At 42.4% G+C, this 15,053-nt stretch overlaps 1 protein-coding gene across 4 annotated transcripts in view; it reads right to left on the bottom strand.

The window, feature by feature from the left end:
- Positions 1 to 15,053, bottom strand: part of LOC129826069 (cAMP-specific 3',5'-cyclic phosphodiesterase 4D-like) — a 375,111-nt gene that overhangs the window by 103,144 nt on the left and 256,914 nt on the right. Inside the window, exon 1 of one of the 4 annotated variants that reach the window (XM_055886376.1) lies at positions 576 to 1,633. The exons of the other annotated variants lie outside the window; for them this stretch is intronic. Within the exon in view, the coding sequence (XP_055742351.1) occupies positions 576 to 661 (86 nt within the window). The 5' untranslated portion in view covers positions 662 to 1,633. Of the gene's footprint in view, positions 1 to 575; positions 1,634 to 15,053 lie in introns of those variants that run through there. 4 annotated transcript variants of the gene reach the window in all.

Below are 15,053 nucleotides of genomic sequence, written 5' to 3' on the forward strand. Positions count from 1 at the left end.
CACTCTCCAGACACTTCTGTCATTGCACAAGGAAAAGCAGAAGCCTGTCTGTGTTGAAGACTGTACTGTACGTACTGCATGTTAATACTGGACAGGAAGGAAGCAGTAGCGTTGAGGTATGGGTCAATAATCTGACAGGGACCATTTATGGTCCAAACATTGAGTCACTGTTATATGACTAGCTCTAATAACAAACCATTTGAAGATAGCAATCAGCAAGGAATCTTGTCATGGCCCTGACAAAGCCACATCCCAAAAGGAGCTTCTATTTAAGTGGCTGATGAAAAGTGCAGAGGGGGTATCCAAAGCAGGGGAGCGATGGCTAGCTAGCTCCATAAGCCTCCACAGGCTTATGTGGGAGAAAATGGCAGGAAATATCTGGTCCATTGAACAATAAATCTCCCAGAGTAGAACTGGGCTGCCTGTCGGGGTTTCTAACCATCCTGGAACAGTACAGACCAGCGGGAACTCACAGGACACAGGAGAACATGCAAGAGAACAGAACTCATGTCCACTACTGTTGCCGCCATGTTGGACACGCGCGCACATACACGCACACAGACACACAGACTCACCATATCCATGAGTGCCTCCTGAAAGGGAAGCTGCTGAGGTGCATCATAGTCCTCTCCCTCGCCCCGTGGCAGAGTCCAGGCTTCATGAAGCCGCGTGATGAATCTTCCCTCTAACCTTTAAGACTCTATCTCCACACACTGCCCTCCACACACTGTGACCACTCCCAAAACAACATCATGCCTGCCTGCCTCTTAGACTGCTCTGTGCTCTATACCATAGTAATGACACTGGAGGTCCACTTAGTCATTCCAGTGTTGTGCACAAAGTCAGCCTTTATGGAGTCATGTTGTCAGCAGCTGGAATATGAATGGACTACATAATGCAAGGCCACCCCAGCTTGGATTAACAAAAGCAGTTTGGAGCATAACAAATCCCCCCCCAAAAATGCGGGGTAAACACAACTATAAACAAAATCCCCCCAATATGACAACGAGCAAAACAAGAAAGCAGTGCTGTAAAGCTTCAGTGGTGTGAATGGGAGAGAGATCTCAGCACTGTGACCCAGGAGTCCACACAGGATCAGCTACTAGCTTCTCAGGCGGCTGCTCTTTTTTCCGAGGGATTCTTCCTGCGAGGATCTGGAAATCGCTGTTCCACATCCTCATGGTGAACGGGTTCAGGGATTCATCTCTCCGGAAAACATTCCTTTTCCTGACAGCCAGGGAAGACGGTCGGCACGGGAGCAGTCGACACTAGCGTGACAGGGCATGTCAAACTCTCTCTTTCTCTCTCCCTCTTTCTCTATCTCCCTCTCTTTCGCTATGTCTAGATCTTGCCTGTCCCCATGAGCTCCCGGGGTTGGAAGGGAAAGGGGGAAGAAAATGAGTGGAGCGCTGCGCTATTGTCCCTGCTCTCCCTATCGCTCTCTCACTCTCTCAATCCCTCCCACCCTCACAGGCAGTCAGTCAGTGGGATGTCCTGACCCTGTAATGTGTGTGCCTGCTCCTCCTGTGTACAGTGAGTTAAACCTATTGATCCTCTTAGAACTCACAGCTCACAGGCTTCATTCAGCTTACAACTGGCAGGGAGAGGAGAGAAGAAAGCAGGAGGGAAGCTTTCCAGTCCTCTGAGGCTTGGTGTTGCTGACGTGTGTGTGTGAGTGTGTGTGTGTGTGTGTGTGTGTGTGTGTGTGTGTGTGTGTGTGTGTGTGTGTGTGTGTGTGTGTGTGTGTGTGTGTGTGTGTGTGTGTGTGTGTGTGTGTGTGTGTGTGTGTGTGTGTGTGTGTGTGTGTGTGTGTGTGTGTGTGTGTGTGAGAGAGAGAGAGACCAGAGTGTGGGAGAAGTGGTGACATCCATCATTTCCCAAATGTACACGTTGGTTATTTTCTATAATTTATTTTCTCTCTCACCATGTTTCCTTCTCTATCTGTCCACCCTTCTACACACACTCTCTCCCTACTCCCTCTCTTTCTCTCACTGTGTTCCGACACACCAATGAACCATGACATTTCAAACTGCAGAACTAATGCTGGCTCATGTTTCTGCGTCTGTATGTGTCTGTTAGCGTGCGTGTGTTTGTGTGCGTGCGTGCCAGCATGGACTAGTGCGTGTGTGTGCGTGCGTGCCGGCATGGACTAGTGCGTGTGTGTGTAAGTGTGTGCTATCAAGCATTGGGCCTCTTTAGGTATGTTCTTAGCAGGAAACATGCTACAGTAACAGTACACATGATATAGCCACATGGACCAAGCCAACATCAATCTCTCTGTAATGTAGACGTCTTCTGAGAGATGCCTAACTATATCTAAACTCCTAAAAATTCCAGGAACTAATCTATGGGTTGGGAGCGATCAGCAAATGATCAGAGCATTGTATTCTTTTTCAAATTGGTTTCCCTAGTTTGTAAATGGCTTTAAGCTATATGACTGCCATCTAGTGTCTACAATAAATAAACAACAAGATTTGGTTCAAGACTCCAGCACTGCAGGTGGCGGCTGTAAGTCACCAATATTAGCTTTTTTCAAACATAAAAATAATAAGAAGTACTATCATAAAACTTTAAATATTAGCCCGGGTGTTATTTGCGTCAATCACTGAACACAACTGGTGAATGTTAGTGATGGGCAACCGAGGCTTTCTGAAGGCTTCGGCGATTTCACCAATGTGTGGCGAAAAACTGTTGATTTCTCTGAGCTTCCTTATCTGTTCTCAATGCACATTAGTGACATCTGATGGTCAGCAATAAATGGTATGATTATCAGATCAGGTTGGGTTTTTTCACAACTGTTTTCATCAAAACTCTGTGGTGCAATGGTAAGTCGTTCGCATTCCAGGTTTGCATCTTATATATATATATATCATGTGTACCTTTTTTGTATTCAAGTTTACTATTTTTCAAAAACAGAATCTATGGCATTTTTTATGATGCTTTAACACAGAAGCTTATAAAATACTAAATAAAACAATTTATTTTAACATTGCAGAGTGTGGCTTCACATAAAACAAAATACTGTAATACTGTGCCTTCAACAGGATTCCACCTCATGTCCCAGAGTGCTCTACTCTGCCTACTAAGCTACCAGCCAATTAAAACTTTTTATACAAAATCTTAACTATATTTGTAAGTACGTTGTCCAGTAGAGATCGAAGTTTGAAAGCAGCATAGACTCAAAGAAAGCACGGGAACCACAGTGAAATCAGTGGAATCTGCATGTGAAAAAGCATGTGATCAAACGAAGCTTCGGACGTCATTGATGACGTACTTATGATCAAGTGATACACGCATCGGCACACTGCTTCGAAGTTAGTTCCTTAGCGATTTCGACGCATGACTCGAAGCTCCGGTATCAAACGAAACAACATTAGCGCTTATTAGAGACAGGCTTCTATTAGAGACAGGCTTCTATTAGAGACAGGCTTCTATTAGAGACAGGCTTCTATTAGAGACAGGCTTCTATTAGAGACAGGCTTCTATTAGAGACAGGCTTCTATTAGAGACAGGCTTCAATTAGAGACAGACTTCTATGAGAGACAGGCTTCTATGAGAGGCAGGCTTCTATTAGAGACAGGCTTCAATTAGAGACAGGCTTCTATTTCCTTAATGCACACAGCTTTTGCTTAATTTTTTAAAAGATTACCACAATATTTATTGTTACCAGTACGACCGGTATAAAGATTATAATAACAAATCCATTGCAGATCAGACTTGCAAAGGTTGCATACAGTATCATACACCCCCCCTATTTTGTGCTTCCTCACTATGGAGAGCTTGAATTTGATGTGTTTTCCTTTTGGTGGCACCCTGGCTAGCAAAGATGACAGAATAGTTTTATTTATGTTTTATGCAGATGACAGTGGGAATATCAGTGCTATGGTAACCTCAGCTCCTATGTAGCTCAGTTGGTGGAGCATTGTGCTTGTGACACCAGGGTTGTGGGTTCGATTCCCATGGGGGGCCAGTATGAAAGTGTACAAGAAGTTGCTCTGGATAAAAGTGCCTACTAATTCATAGAAATATAAACAATTCCTTTAGACCCGGCATTTATTAGCTGAAATTTCTGCCAATGCCCAGCTATTAAAAAGGACAAGTAACGATTTGAGACTCAGAGTTAAATAGTACCTTAAAATGGCGCTGCCAATTTTAAAGTACACTTGTATGTGTGTGTGTGTGTGCGCGCGTCATGCTGGGTTGAGGAAAGGGTTAGCCCATTCTGAGTATGTGCATGTGTGAGCATTAAAACCATCACACTTACTGACTTTATTGTCCCCATGGTGAAATTTTGTTGCAGTGTCATGTACACATTTAAAGTGGCGTTTAAATACAAAACAACCCTGGCTCTGAGCCAATTGCTGTGCTCTGAAATACAGGATTCAGTCCTGCCTCTTACACACATCCTGCCCAACGCACAGGTCAGCAGTCTCTCAACTCCTGCCAGGAGTCAGACTGCCTCTCCCCCTCCAGAAACCCTCTCTATCACCCACCCAGTGAAAGAGAGAGAGGGGTGGAGGAGTGGAGAGGTGAAAGGAGGTGAAAGGAGGGGTGGTAAAGTGTTAATTTGGGAAGTAACCAAGTAGAGGAATTCCCTTCCTTTGACTATAATACATACTGTGGAAACTGTAATATTTTGATTTATTATAGACACACATATACTTGCACGCACACACACAATCATCCAAACAGAACTCTATCTCATCTAGCATCTTTGTGTTTAAATTGATGGTGGGTCCAGGCTATAAATAGCCTGTCCCTGTCCGTCTGTGATGTTGTTACATAACGAAGGTCTCAGTGTTGGGGCTGTACCCCTGCTTTACTGAACATGATGAGCTGTCACTAGCCATCCTGCAGCCTGCCACACTACAGACAGACAGGGGAGATGGAAAAGGCCACCGTGGTTGGTACCGAGACAGAGAGCGAAAGAAAGAGGGAGGGGGAGGGAGGGTGGGGTAAACATAGATCGACTGGAGATTGGGGAAATGGGAAATGGGAAAGGTCACAGTGGGTAAACATAGATCGACTGCAAGGCTCAGAGAGAGAGGGATGGGGAGAGAGAAGAGGAGAAAGAGGGATGGGAAGATATTTAAGAATGGGAGAGAGAGCAGGATGGGGAGAGGGAGGGAGACTTACAAGTCTTTGAGCTTTTTCAAAACCACGGACGAAAAAACAAGCATTTGTCTGTGACAAAACCAATTTATATACTTTAGTACCATAATATTACTATTATTATTCCATCAACTCACATTTCCACAACAGATCATCATCTGAATATAATGATCGTCAGAACTTGACGACAAATTCATTAACGAAACATCAAATCTTATTTCATTCAAGAGCAGCACTTTCATTAAACCAGCCATGCTGCTAACACAACAAAACAGCACATTATGGATTCCTACACTCAGAATGGAAATGGATGCCAGGGGAATTTGATATCGATTTCATATGCGGTGACATTTAGCAAAGTCCTTTTCTTCACTCATCTCTAGACCAATAGCTGAGAGAACATTGCCGGTACAAAACAACAGAAAAGGTACATACTGTACAATAGAAAAGGTACAGTACAACAGAAAAGGTACAGTACAATAGAAAAGGTACATACTGTACAATAGAAAAGGTACATACAGTACAACAGAAAAGGGACATACAGTACAACAGAAAAGGTGCATACAGTAAAATGGAAAAGGTACAGTACAATAGAAAAGGTACAGTACAACAGAAAAGGGACATACAGTACAATTGAAAAGGTACAGTACAACAGAAAAAGGTACATACAGTACAATAGAAAAGGTACATACAGTACAATAGAAAAGGTACGTACAGTACAATAGAAAAGGTACATACAGTACAATAGAAGATGTACATACAGTACATTAGAAAATGTACATACAGTACAATAGAAAAGGTACAGTACAACAGAAAATGTACATACAGTACAATAGGAAAGGTACAGTACAACAGAAAAGGTACATACAGTACAATAGAAAAGGTACATACAGTACAATAGAAAAGGTACATACAGTACAATAGGAAAGGTACATACAGTACATTAGAAAAGGTACATACAGTACAATAGAAAAGGTACAGTACAACAGAAAAGGGACATATAGTACAATAGAAAAGGTACATACAGTACATTAGAAAAGGTACATACAGTACAATAGAAAAGGTACAGTACAACAGAAAATGTACAGTACAACAGAAAATGTACATACAGTACAATATAATAGAATGCCATTCCATTGCCATAGGGCATGATATAGTCATTTACACAGAAGTATTCCTCTCAGGCTTCCGGTGACGCAACTTAGGAAATGGCTGCCTAGTTTTTCGTACTGCACATCGGTTGGGAATTTCCCGCCCAAATTCAAGTATTTACTCTGAGCATTATAATAACTTACGCAAAATGGAAAAGGGGAAAACAGGAAAAGGTCGTGGAGCTACAACAACAGCCCGTAACAAGACAGCAGAAGATATAATCGTCGAAGAACCCGAAATGGCTAATGTTAGAGCAAATAAGATAGCAGCAGGAAAAGAACCCTCATTTCGTGAGGTGATGAAGGAGGAATTGCGCGAGGCGCTCACAGGCTTACGAGAGGAACTTCGAGAAGATGTAAGAAAATAACTAAATGAGTTCAAGAAGGACATTAACCAGAAACTGGAAGAAAACAAATTAGAACTTCACAGCATGTCTACAAGCATGGGGGACGCAGAACAGCGCATTGGGGAAACGGACACATGGAACTTCGCAGTCAAGGAAACACTTGAACAGTCACTGAAAAGCCAACATGCACTACAGGCAAAAGTGACAGAACGCGAAGGTTTCTCACGTCGAAACAACATTAGACTTTATAGCGTAGTAGAGGGCGCAGAAAAAGACTCTATGCCCAACTTCGTGGAGGGTCTATTCAAGGACATACTTGACGACGCCACACACCTGGGAATCGAGAGAGCACACCGAGCTCTGGCCTCAAAACCCCCCAGCGGCGCCCCACCAAGATCCATAGTAATACGGTTCCTAAAATTCTCAGTCAAAGAGAAAGTTTTACATGCTACCTGGAAAAAACCTGTTAACTTCCAAGGCCAACGAGTGTTCTTTGATCATGACTACGCGGGAGAGATACTGAAAAGAAGGAAAGAATACACCCCCATTAAGAAAGCACTTAAAGAGAAGGGTATTCGCTTCCAAACACCATACCCAGCGAAAATGCGGCTATTTCTGAAAAATGGCCCGGTTACATACGAGCATGCAGACGAGGCGGCTGAGGACCTGAAGTCAAGGGGCTTCCCAGTGGAGTATACCGCCAGGAGAAAGGCGACATCACCAGCGGAAAGACTCGAGCAGGCTCTCCCATGGATCGCTGTCAACAAGCAAGGTCATGGAGAAAGAGGGAAACCATCTCGGCGAGAGGACGTTCACATCCGAGAGAGACTCAGGCATTTCCAACGGGAAGATGAAAGACACTGAATCGGATTTAACAGAATTAATAGTTCCCGCAGCTGTTAAGACTTTGGGTTGTTACGGTTGACATTGCAATAGATAAAATATCTCCCCTATTTTCCCCCAATGCTGAACAAGGGTGAGTAGCCAAAAGCATGTGTTCTTTATGAACACATTAAGTAGCGTCACGTTAATAACATATATATTAGCTAAGGATTAATGACACATTGACAACGGGGCGACAGAAGGGCATATCAAGGGGAGGATTCATGATATGCACGCATGACCGATATAGTTTTCACTTGTAATTAACCGATGTGTATAAGCGGCGAAATAGGCGCCCTTATGATTTTCGTTTCCACCAGGTCTTGTTTGTGACTACGTCACGCATTTTCATATCTGAGCGAGGGGCCCATCCTGCGGACAGGCTCATCCCCTCAAACCCCAGAGGCAAGAGACAGTCCTCTGACATGGGAGTCCAAACACCAAGGTACTTTCCCACTTTGGTTTACTTTATTATCGTTCTTGAATTTTCGTTCATTTTTAGGTTCATGATAAGCAGGCAGATATGGTGCACAGTTTTTTTAATTTTTATATCGATGCATCATCGGGAATTTAAGGTCATAAGTCTCAATGTAAACGGACTGGGGTGTGCCATCAAGAGAAGTAAGGTAATAGCAAAGATGAAACGGGAGAGAGTTGACATACTATTCTGGCAGGAAACTCACTTATCCACACCTGAACACGAGAAACTCAAGAAAATGGGATATAGGAACACTTTTTTTTCTTCTTAGAAAATGGGTAGAAGGGGAGTTGCAATCTTGATCCCAAATTCAGTTAATTTTGAGTTTATGTCAGAAATAAAAGACAAGGAGGGTAGATTTATACTTGTTAAATGTAAACTGGATAACAAGGAAGTTACATTACTTAATGTATACGCACCCCCGGGGAATGACATGGTCTTCTACAGGAAGGTGTTTGATTTAATTGCCACAGAAACCACTGGCACTCTTATCTGTGGAGGGGATTTTAACACAATTCTAAACTCAAAATTGGACAGCACAAATCAAAATAGGAAAATGAGCCTAGTTGCCAAAAAGATCAATAGGATACTGCAGGATCTAGGACTGCTCGATGTATGGCGTGACACCCACAAGACTGATAAGGAATATACTTTTTACTCAGCCCGCCACACTGAATACTCCAGGTTAGACTACTTTTTTATGTACAGTGCAGATAGACACAGGCTTAAGGATTGTAGGATCGGGCAGAGCGACTTATCAGATCATAATGGAGTTTACCTCACTCTACACCTTGATAGCAAACCAAGAAATACTACATGGAGACTTAATACAAGCATGCTGAATGATCCAGCATTCAAGGAATCAATAAAAACAGAATTGAACATCTATCTGGAGAATAATGATAATGGGGAAGTATCTCCTGCTATACTGTGGGATGCAGCTAAGGCGGTTATTAGAGGAAAAATCATAGCCACATCGTCTCTCAAGAAAAAGATTAAAGCACAGAAACTGCTGAAATTACAGGAAACCCTAAGAAACTTGGAACGATCTCATAGTCAATACAAAGACCCTCTTATATTACGAGAGATTCAAAAGGTAAAACAGGAAATTGCCAGATTTATAGAAAAGAAGTAGAGAAAAAGCTTAGGTTCCTGAAACAACGATATTATGAAGCAGACTCAAAGGCAACCAAATTACTAGCATGGAGACTCAGGAAACAACAAGCACAGAATACCATTTTTAAAATAAAAGACCCCAAAACAAAAAAGATCACAAGCAAATTAGATGAAATACAGAATGCATTTGAATCATATTACACAAATCTGTACAAGCAACCAGAGAAGGCAGATGCACAGACAATTGAGCACTTTTTGAACTCACTTGATCTCCCCTCAATTGGGACAGAGCAAAATGATAGACTAACTTTAGAAATATCCACCGAAGAAATTAATAAAGCAATATCTCAACAAAAAGTCAACAAGTCTCCAGGCACTGATGGCTTCCCTTCAGAATGGTTCAAGACCTTCAGAGAACAACTAACACCTCTACTTAAGGCCTGTTTTAACTGCAGGCTTGCTTCTGAAGCTAAGCAGGGTTGGTCCTGGTCAGTCCCTGGATGGGAGACCAGATGCTGCTGGAAGTGGTGTTGGAGGGCCAGTAGGAGGCACTCTTTCCTCTGGTCTAAAAAATACCCCAATGCCCCAGGGCAGTGATTGGGGACACTGCCCTGTGTAGGGTGCCGTCTTTCGGATGGGACGTTAAACGGGTGTCCTGACTCTCTGTGGTCCCGTGTGGCTCAGTTGGTAGAGCATGGCGCTTGCAACGCCAGGGTTGTGGGTTCATTCCCCACGGGGGGACCAGGATGAATATGTATGAACTTTCCAATTTGTAAGTCGCTCTGGATAAGAGCGTCTGCTAAATGACTTAAATGTAATGTAAATGTCATTAAAGATCCCATGGCACTTATCGTAAGAGTAGGGGTGTTAACCCCGGTGTCCTGGCTAAATTCCCAATCTGGCCCTCAAACCATCATGGTCACCTAATAATCCCCAGTTTACAATTGGCTCATTCATCCCCCTCCTCTCCCCTGTAACTATTCCCCAGGTCGTTGCTGCAAATGAGAACGTGTTCTCAGTCAACTTACCTGGTAAAATAACGGTAAAATAAAATAAATAAATAAAACTGGACTCTGAGGGAGGGTGGTCTCCCACCGTCATGGAGAGAGGCCATCATTTCTGTAATCCCAAAAGAGGATAGAGATAAGAAGGAATGCAGTTCATATAGACCTATCGCAATTCTTAACACAGATTATAAACTATATGCATCAATAATAGCCAAAAGAATGGAGAACATAATCCCAGAATTGATTGACGGAGATCAAACTGGTTTCATACAAAATAGGCAGACACAGGACAATATAAGGAGAACACTACATGTCATGGACCACATTACTCAGAATAAGACAAGTGCAATATTAATCAGTCTAGATGCAGAAAAAGCATTTGATTCAGTGGGATGGGATTACCTATTCCAAGTAATGGAAAGATTTGGTTTCAACAAAGAAGTGATACAGTGCATCAAAACACTGTATTCATGTCCGACTGCTAGAATAAAGATAAACGGATATTTGACACGAACGATAAAATTAGAGCGAGGGGCAAGACAAGGCTGTAATCTTTCACCCACGCTCTTCTCCTTGTACCTCGAACCATTAGCACAGGCAATAAGACAGGACCCAACCTTAGACGGAATAACAATAAGAGACAGTGAACATAAGCTATGCATGTATGCGGATGACGTTCTGTTATTCCTTAAAGACCCAGGCTCAAGCGTACCTAGATTGATGGATGTTCTACAAACATTTGGAACATATTCAGTGTATGTGCTTAACGTACACAAGACCCAAGCCCTAGTATATAATTATACCCCACAGGAAGAGCTGAAGAATAGGTATAACTTCACCTGGACCTCTTCATCCATTAAATATCTTGGAGTATACCTACCAAAAGATACACCCAAACTCTATTGCATGAATTACGATCACATCAACAAGAAAATATATGATGACCTAGACAGGTGGAACTCACTTCCCTTAGATCTTAGTAGTAGAATTGAAACAATCAAAATGAACATCCTGCCGAGGTTATTGTATTTGTTCCAATCACTGCCCATAGAAATCCCACCTAAACAGTTTAGGGAATGGGATAAACGGATATCAAGGTTTATCTGGAACAGTAAGAGACCAAGAACTAGATATACAACATTACAATTACCAAAAAACTGTGGGGGTATGGCCTTACCAAACCTAAAAGATTATTATGTGTTAGCCCAATTGAGACCCCTGGTTTGTTGGTGCAATTCAGAATACGAATGCAAATGGAAAGACATCGAGACTACTTTGACAGGGATACCCATACAGTCAGTTTTGGGAAATAAGGAAATGGTAAAAGAAATATACAATAGACAAAATCAGTGGATTCATTTCTCTCTGAAGACATGGTTTAGGGTAGTTAAGCAAAATCATTTAGACAGAGAGGTCAAACTGCTGAGTTGGCCCGCATACGACCCCAGCTTCATCCCTGCAACTCAGGACAGCAGATTTAAACAATGGACGCAGAAAGGCATCACATCATTCAGTACAATTATAAGGAATGGGAACCTAGATAACTTCCAGGACTTAAGTAAAAAACATGGCTTGGATAAACAAGATTTTTACAGATACCTACAAGTCCGACACTATTTCTTAAGGGAGATAAAAGTGACTGACCCTCGAGCACCTCCAAAATTAATCCAAGTATTCACTAACGCATACAACTTGGGGAGTAACAAAAAAAACGATTTCAAATCTCTACTTGCGTATTCAATCCTCAAAGAAAGATTCTACAAACTATTTTAAAAAGAAATGGGAGGAGGAACTAAACATTGAAATAACTGATGGAACATGGTTGAACATATTAGAGACTCAACAAAGCTCCACCAACTCAAGGTCATGGAGAGAATTCTGTTGGAAGAATGTTATACGTTTCTTCATAACACCTAAACTGAAATCAAAACAGACTGGCTCACCACACCCTTGTTGGAGAGAATGCGGTCTATTGAGGGCGGACCACTCTCATATCTTTTGGTCCTGCCCCGCAATTGAAACTTACTGGGAGAAATAAGATTTAACATTGGAAAAATAATGGGATTTGACATAGAACAAACATTAATTTCTTTGTACTTGGGTGAAATACCAGATAACTTACACAATAGAGAAAAGTACCTCTTGAAGGTCCTACTGGCAGCCAGTAAAAAGGCTATCACTAGGAAATGGCTACAAAAAGACCCTCCCACAGTGACACAATGGATGGACATTGTAGAAGAAATACACCACATGGAGCGTATGACCTTTGCTTTAAGAACTCAACAGGAGAGAGGTCAGGAATACTGGGAGAAATGGGTTTCATACTTGGAAAAGGTCTAATTCAAAGATGCTAATGTAACTAATATGATGATATGATGATGAAGGTATGAAGTGCACTGTAACTGATATGATGATGAAGGTATGACGTGCACTGTAACTGCCAGATCATTTTTGTTCTTTTATTTTACTTTATTTGTACTTTCTTTGTGTTCCTACAATAAAAACAAAGTATAAAAAAGTATTCCTCTCACTATGTCACTGCTCAGTTCTCAGTCGCCACAAGGTGGTGTTGGCTTATTGACAGATGCGAGGGGAAGTCATATCTATCAAATTATTCTTCATCTCAATTTCGAATGGAAATATAAGAGAAATGTGAGTACAGATGAGTAAAGAGTGCCGGACCCTCTGTCCATCAGGCCTGAGAGAGGGTGAGACGGAGGTGGGCTATCTTGGCTAGATGTCCGTCAAACGGGTAGCTGTAGAAATGCCAAGGCCCCCGCTCACCCTCCTTGTCATTCATAGCCTGTGATGAGGTGGCATTTCACTAAGCGTTAACTCCTTTACACATCAAATTATACATTGGTGTTTAGATAAACAAAACCTAATCTGGGGTTTGGTCGCATCAAGCGCTGGTTGGAGAAATAAAGGGTTTGAGGATCCCAATACTAAATGTCGCATAGACTTCAGTTGCAGATCAACAAGAAACGTATTCCACTGTTAACGGCTCAGTTAAAAATCCCTGTCACTGTTAGGAAGACAGCAGTCACATTTGAAAGTTCATTTTGGCACCAAAAGGAAAACATTGGCACAAGTACTTGAATAATTTTAATCGCACACCGTTCCATCCCAATGCACCCATAGATCCGTTAACATTCATGCCTTGACGTATGCATTGCATACAGTAGATTCACAGACTTAAGCAAGTGATATTAGAAAGATACTGCTTCAGTGGCTAAAACACAATCATATGGCGTGATCAAGCACCATGCGGGAGAGGATCTGGTTTGCAGTTCCCTGGCTGTTGTTGATCTATTTCTCTGCCTCTCCCTGGAGCAGGTACAGATGGGAAGCTGTTTAAATATCAATGAGCCATGACTGCAGGCAATCTCCAGAACAGTACCATCTGCTGCAGCTAACTAACAGTTGCTGCTGCCTCTCAATAAGACTTACTCTCCCTCTAATTCAGTCGGGACCAGTTGGAAGTGTGAGCTGTGGCCAATCTGAATCTCTATCACAGTTGGGGTGACAGAGGGCATATCCATTGTTTGGCAGGTGGTGTCAGTGTGCAACTTAAGAGGTCAGTGCAAGGCTCAGGTCTATGCTGCTATTTTTACCCCTACTCCATCCCTGGCTATAGCCAGCTCTGAGCCTACCCCTCCTGGCTTCCAGCCTCGAGCCTACAGCCCCCATCACCCCTCCACTCATAGCTTTCACTCTCTGTCCTATGACGGGACCAGACCCCCACCTCCAAAATATATTTTTTCTTGCATCGCACCAGTTTTGTGTCATTACGGCAGCCCTGCCTGCCTGATGCTGGTTTACTTCTCCCAGCACTGCTCTCAGTCTGGACATTAAATCACTAACCAACCACACTGTTCTGAAGATGCGCCTCACTCATCTATCTGGGTGTGATTAGTACTGCCTCAGAGTGATGCAATGATCTCCCAATGATCTCCAGGATATGGTAATAATCAAAGGAGTAGGATGAAGTCGCCCCTAGGAACAGATCTACTATATCAGCCTTCCCTCCTGAAATCCTAACCGTTACCATTAGGCGGGCAAGCCAAAATGTTGCCTCAGTGTCTATGTGCAACTTCAATTTCCTTCACATCAAATACTATGGCAAAACCAAGTTCGGATTTGATGTTCTTCACATGATGATAAACTCATATGATACGTGATAGAATCAGATTTTATTTTGCAAAACCATCACTGATTGACACTGGTACTGTGAGAGACTTGCAAAAGATGTGGGGCTCCTGCCTAGTAACAGCAGGCAAGTTGACTAGACCTCTTCCTTCAACCCTATAACTGTCCGTCCTGTCCTTCCAGGGAAGAGCAGAGTGAAGCTGGAGGAAATCCTCAACTCATTTGCCCTCTGTAAATACGAATAAATTGTTACATTATGAGCCTAGTTGGTTTAGCCACAGAAAAGTGGGGCAACCTTCCCGCTAGCTATGATTGGTTGAGATAATGAATGGGCTGGACATGCCAAGAGCTTAGTTGGGATTGGTCTGCCATGTAGCATGCTTCTGTCTATAACACGAGATGGTCAGTATGTGTAGGTAATCCTTTCTAACACATCTTTTTTTAAGATATCAGGTAGTAGAACTGCAGAAGTGTTGTTCTCCACTTACTGCAGGATCGGGTTTTGAAATAAGTGGAATTAGAGTATGATATCTAAGGAGATGTAGAACAGTATGGCATTTGATTGCAAATATGCAGACGAGTCGAAAAGAGAACACACAGAAGGCTGTTGTATAAAACACCTGTCTCTGGATTACATCTTCAAACTAAGGGCAATCATGGCATCCGTAACAGAGAGGGAGAAGCGTCCATCCATGTATACGGGTACGATGGTCTAGTTAGCTTCATTTTTAGATATTACACATTTCTAATTTTGTCAGAAAGTAATTTTCATTTCAAGTTAAAGTGTACTGTTAGCTAGCTAGTTAGGGTG

This window comes from Salvelinus fontinalis, chromosome 28 (assembly GCF_029448725.1).
Source record: "Salvelinus fontinalis isolate EN_2023a chromosome 28, ASM2944872v1, whole genome shotgun sequence".
NCBI classification, from domain to species: Eukaryota; Metazoa; Chordata; class Actinopteri; order Salmoniformes; family Salmonidae; genus Salvelinus; species Salvelinus fontinalis.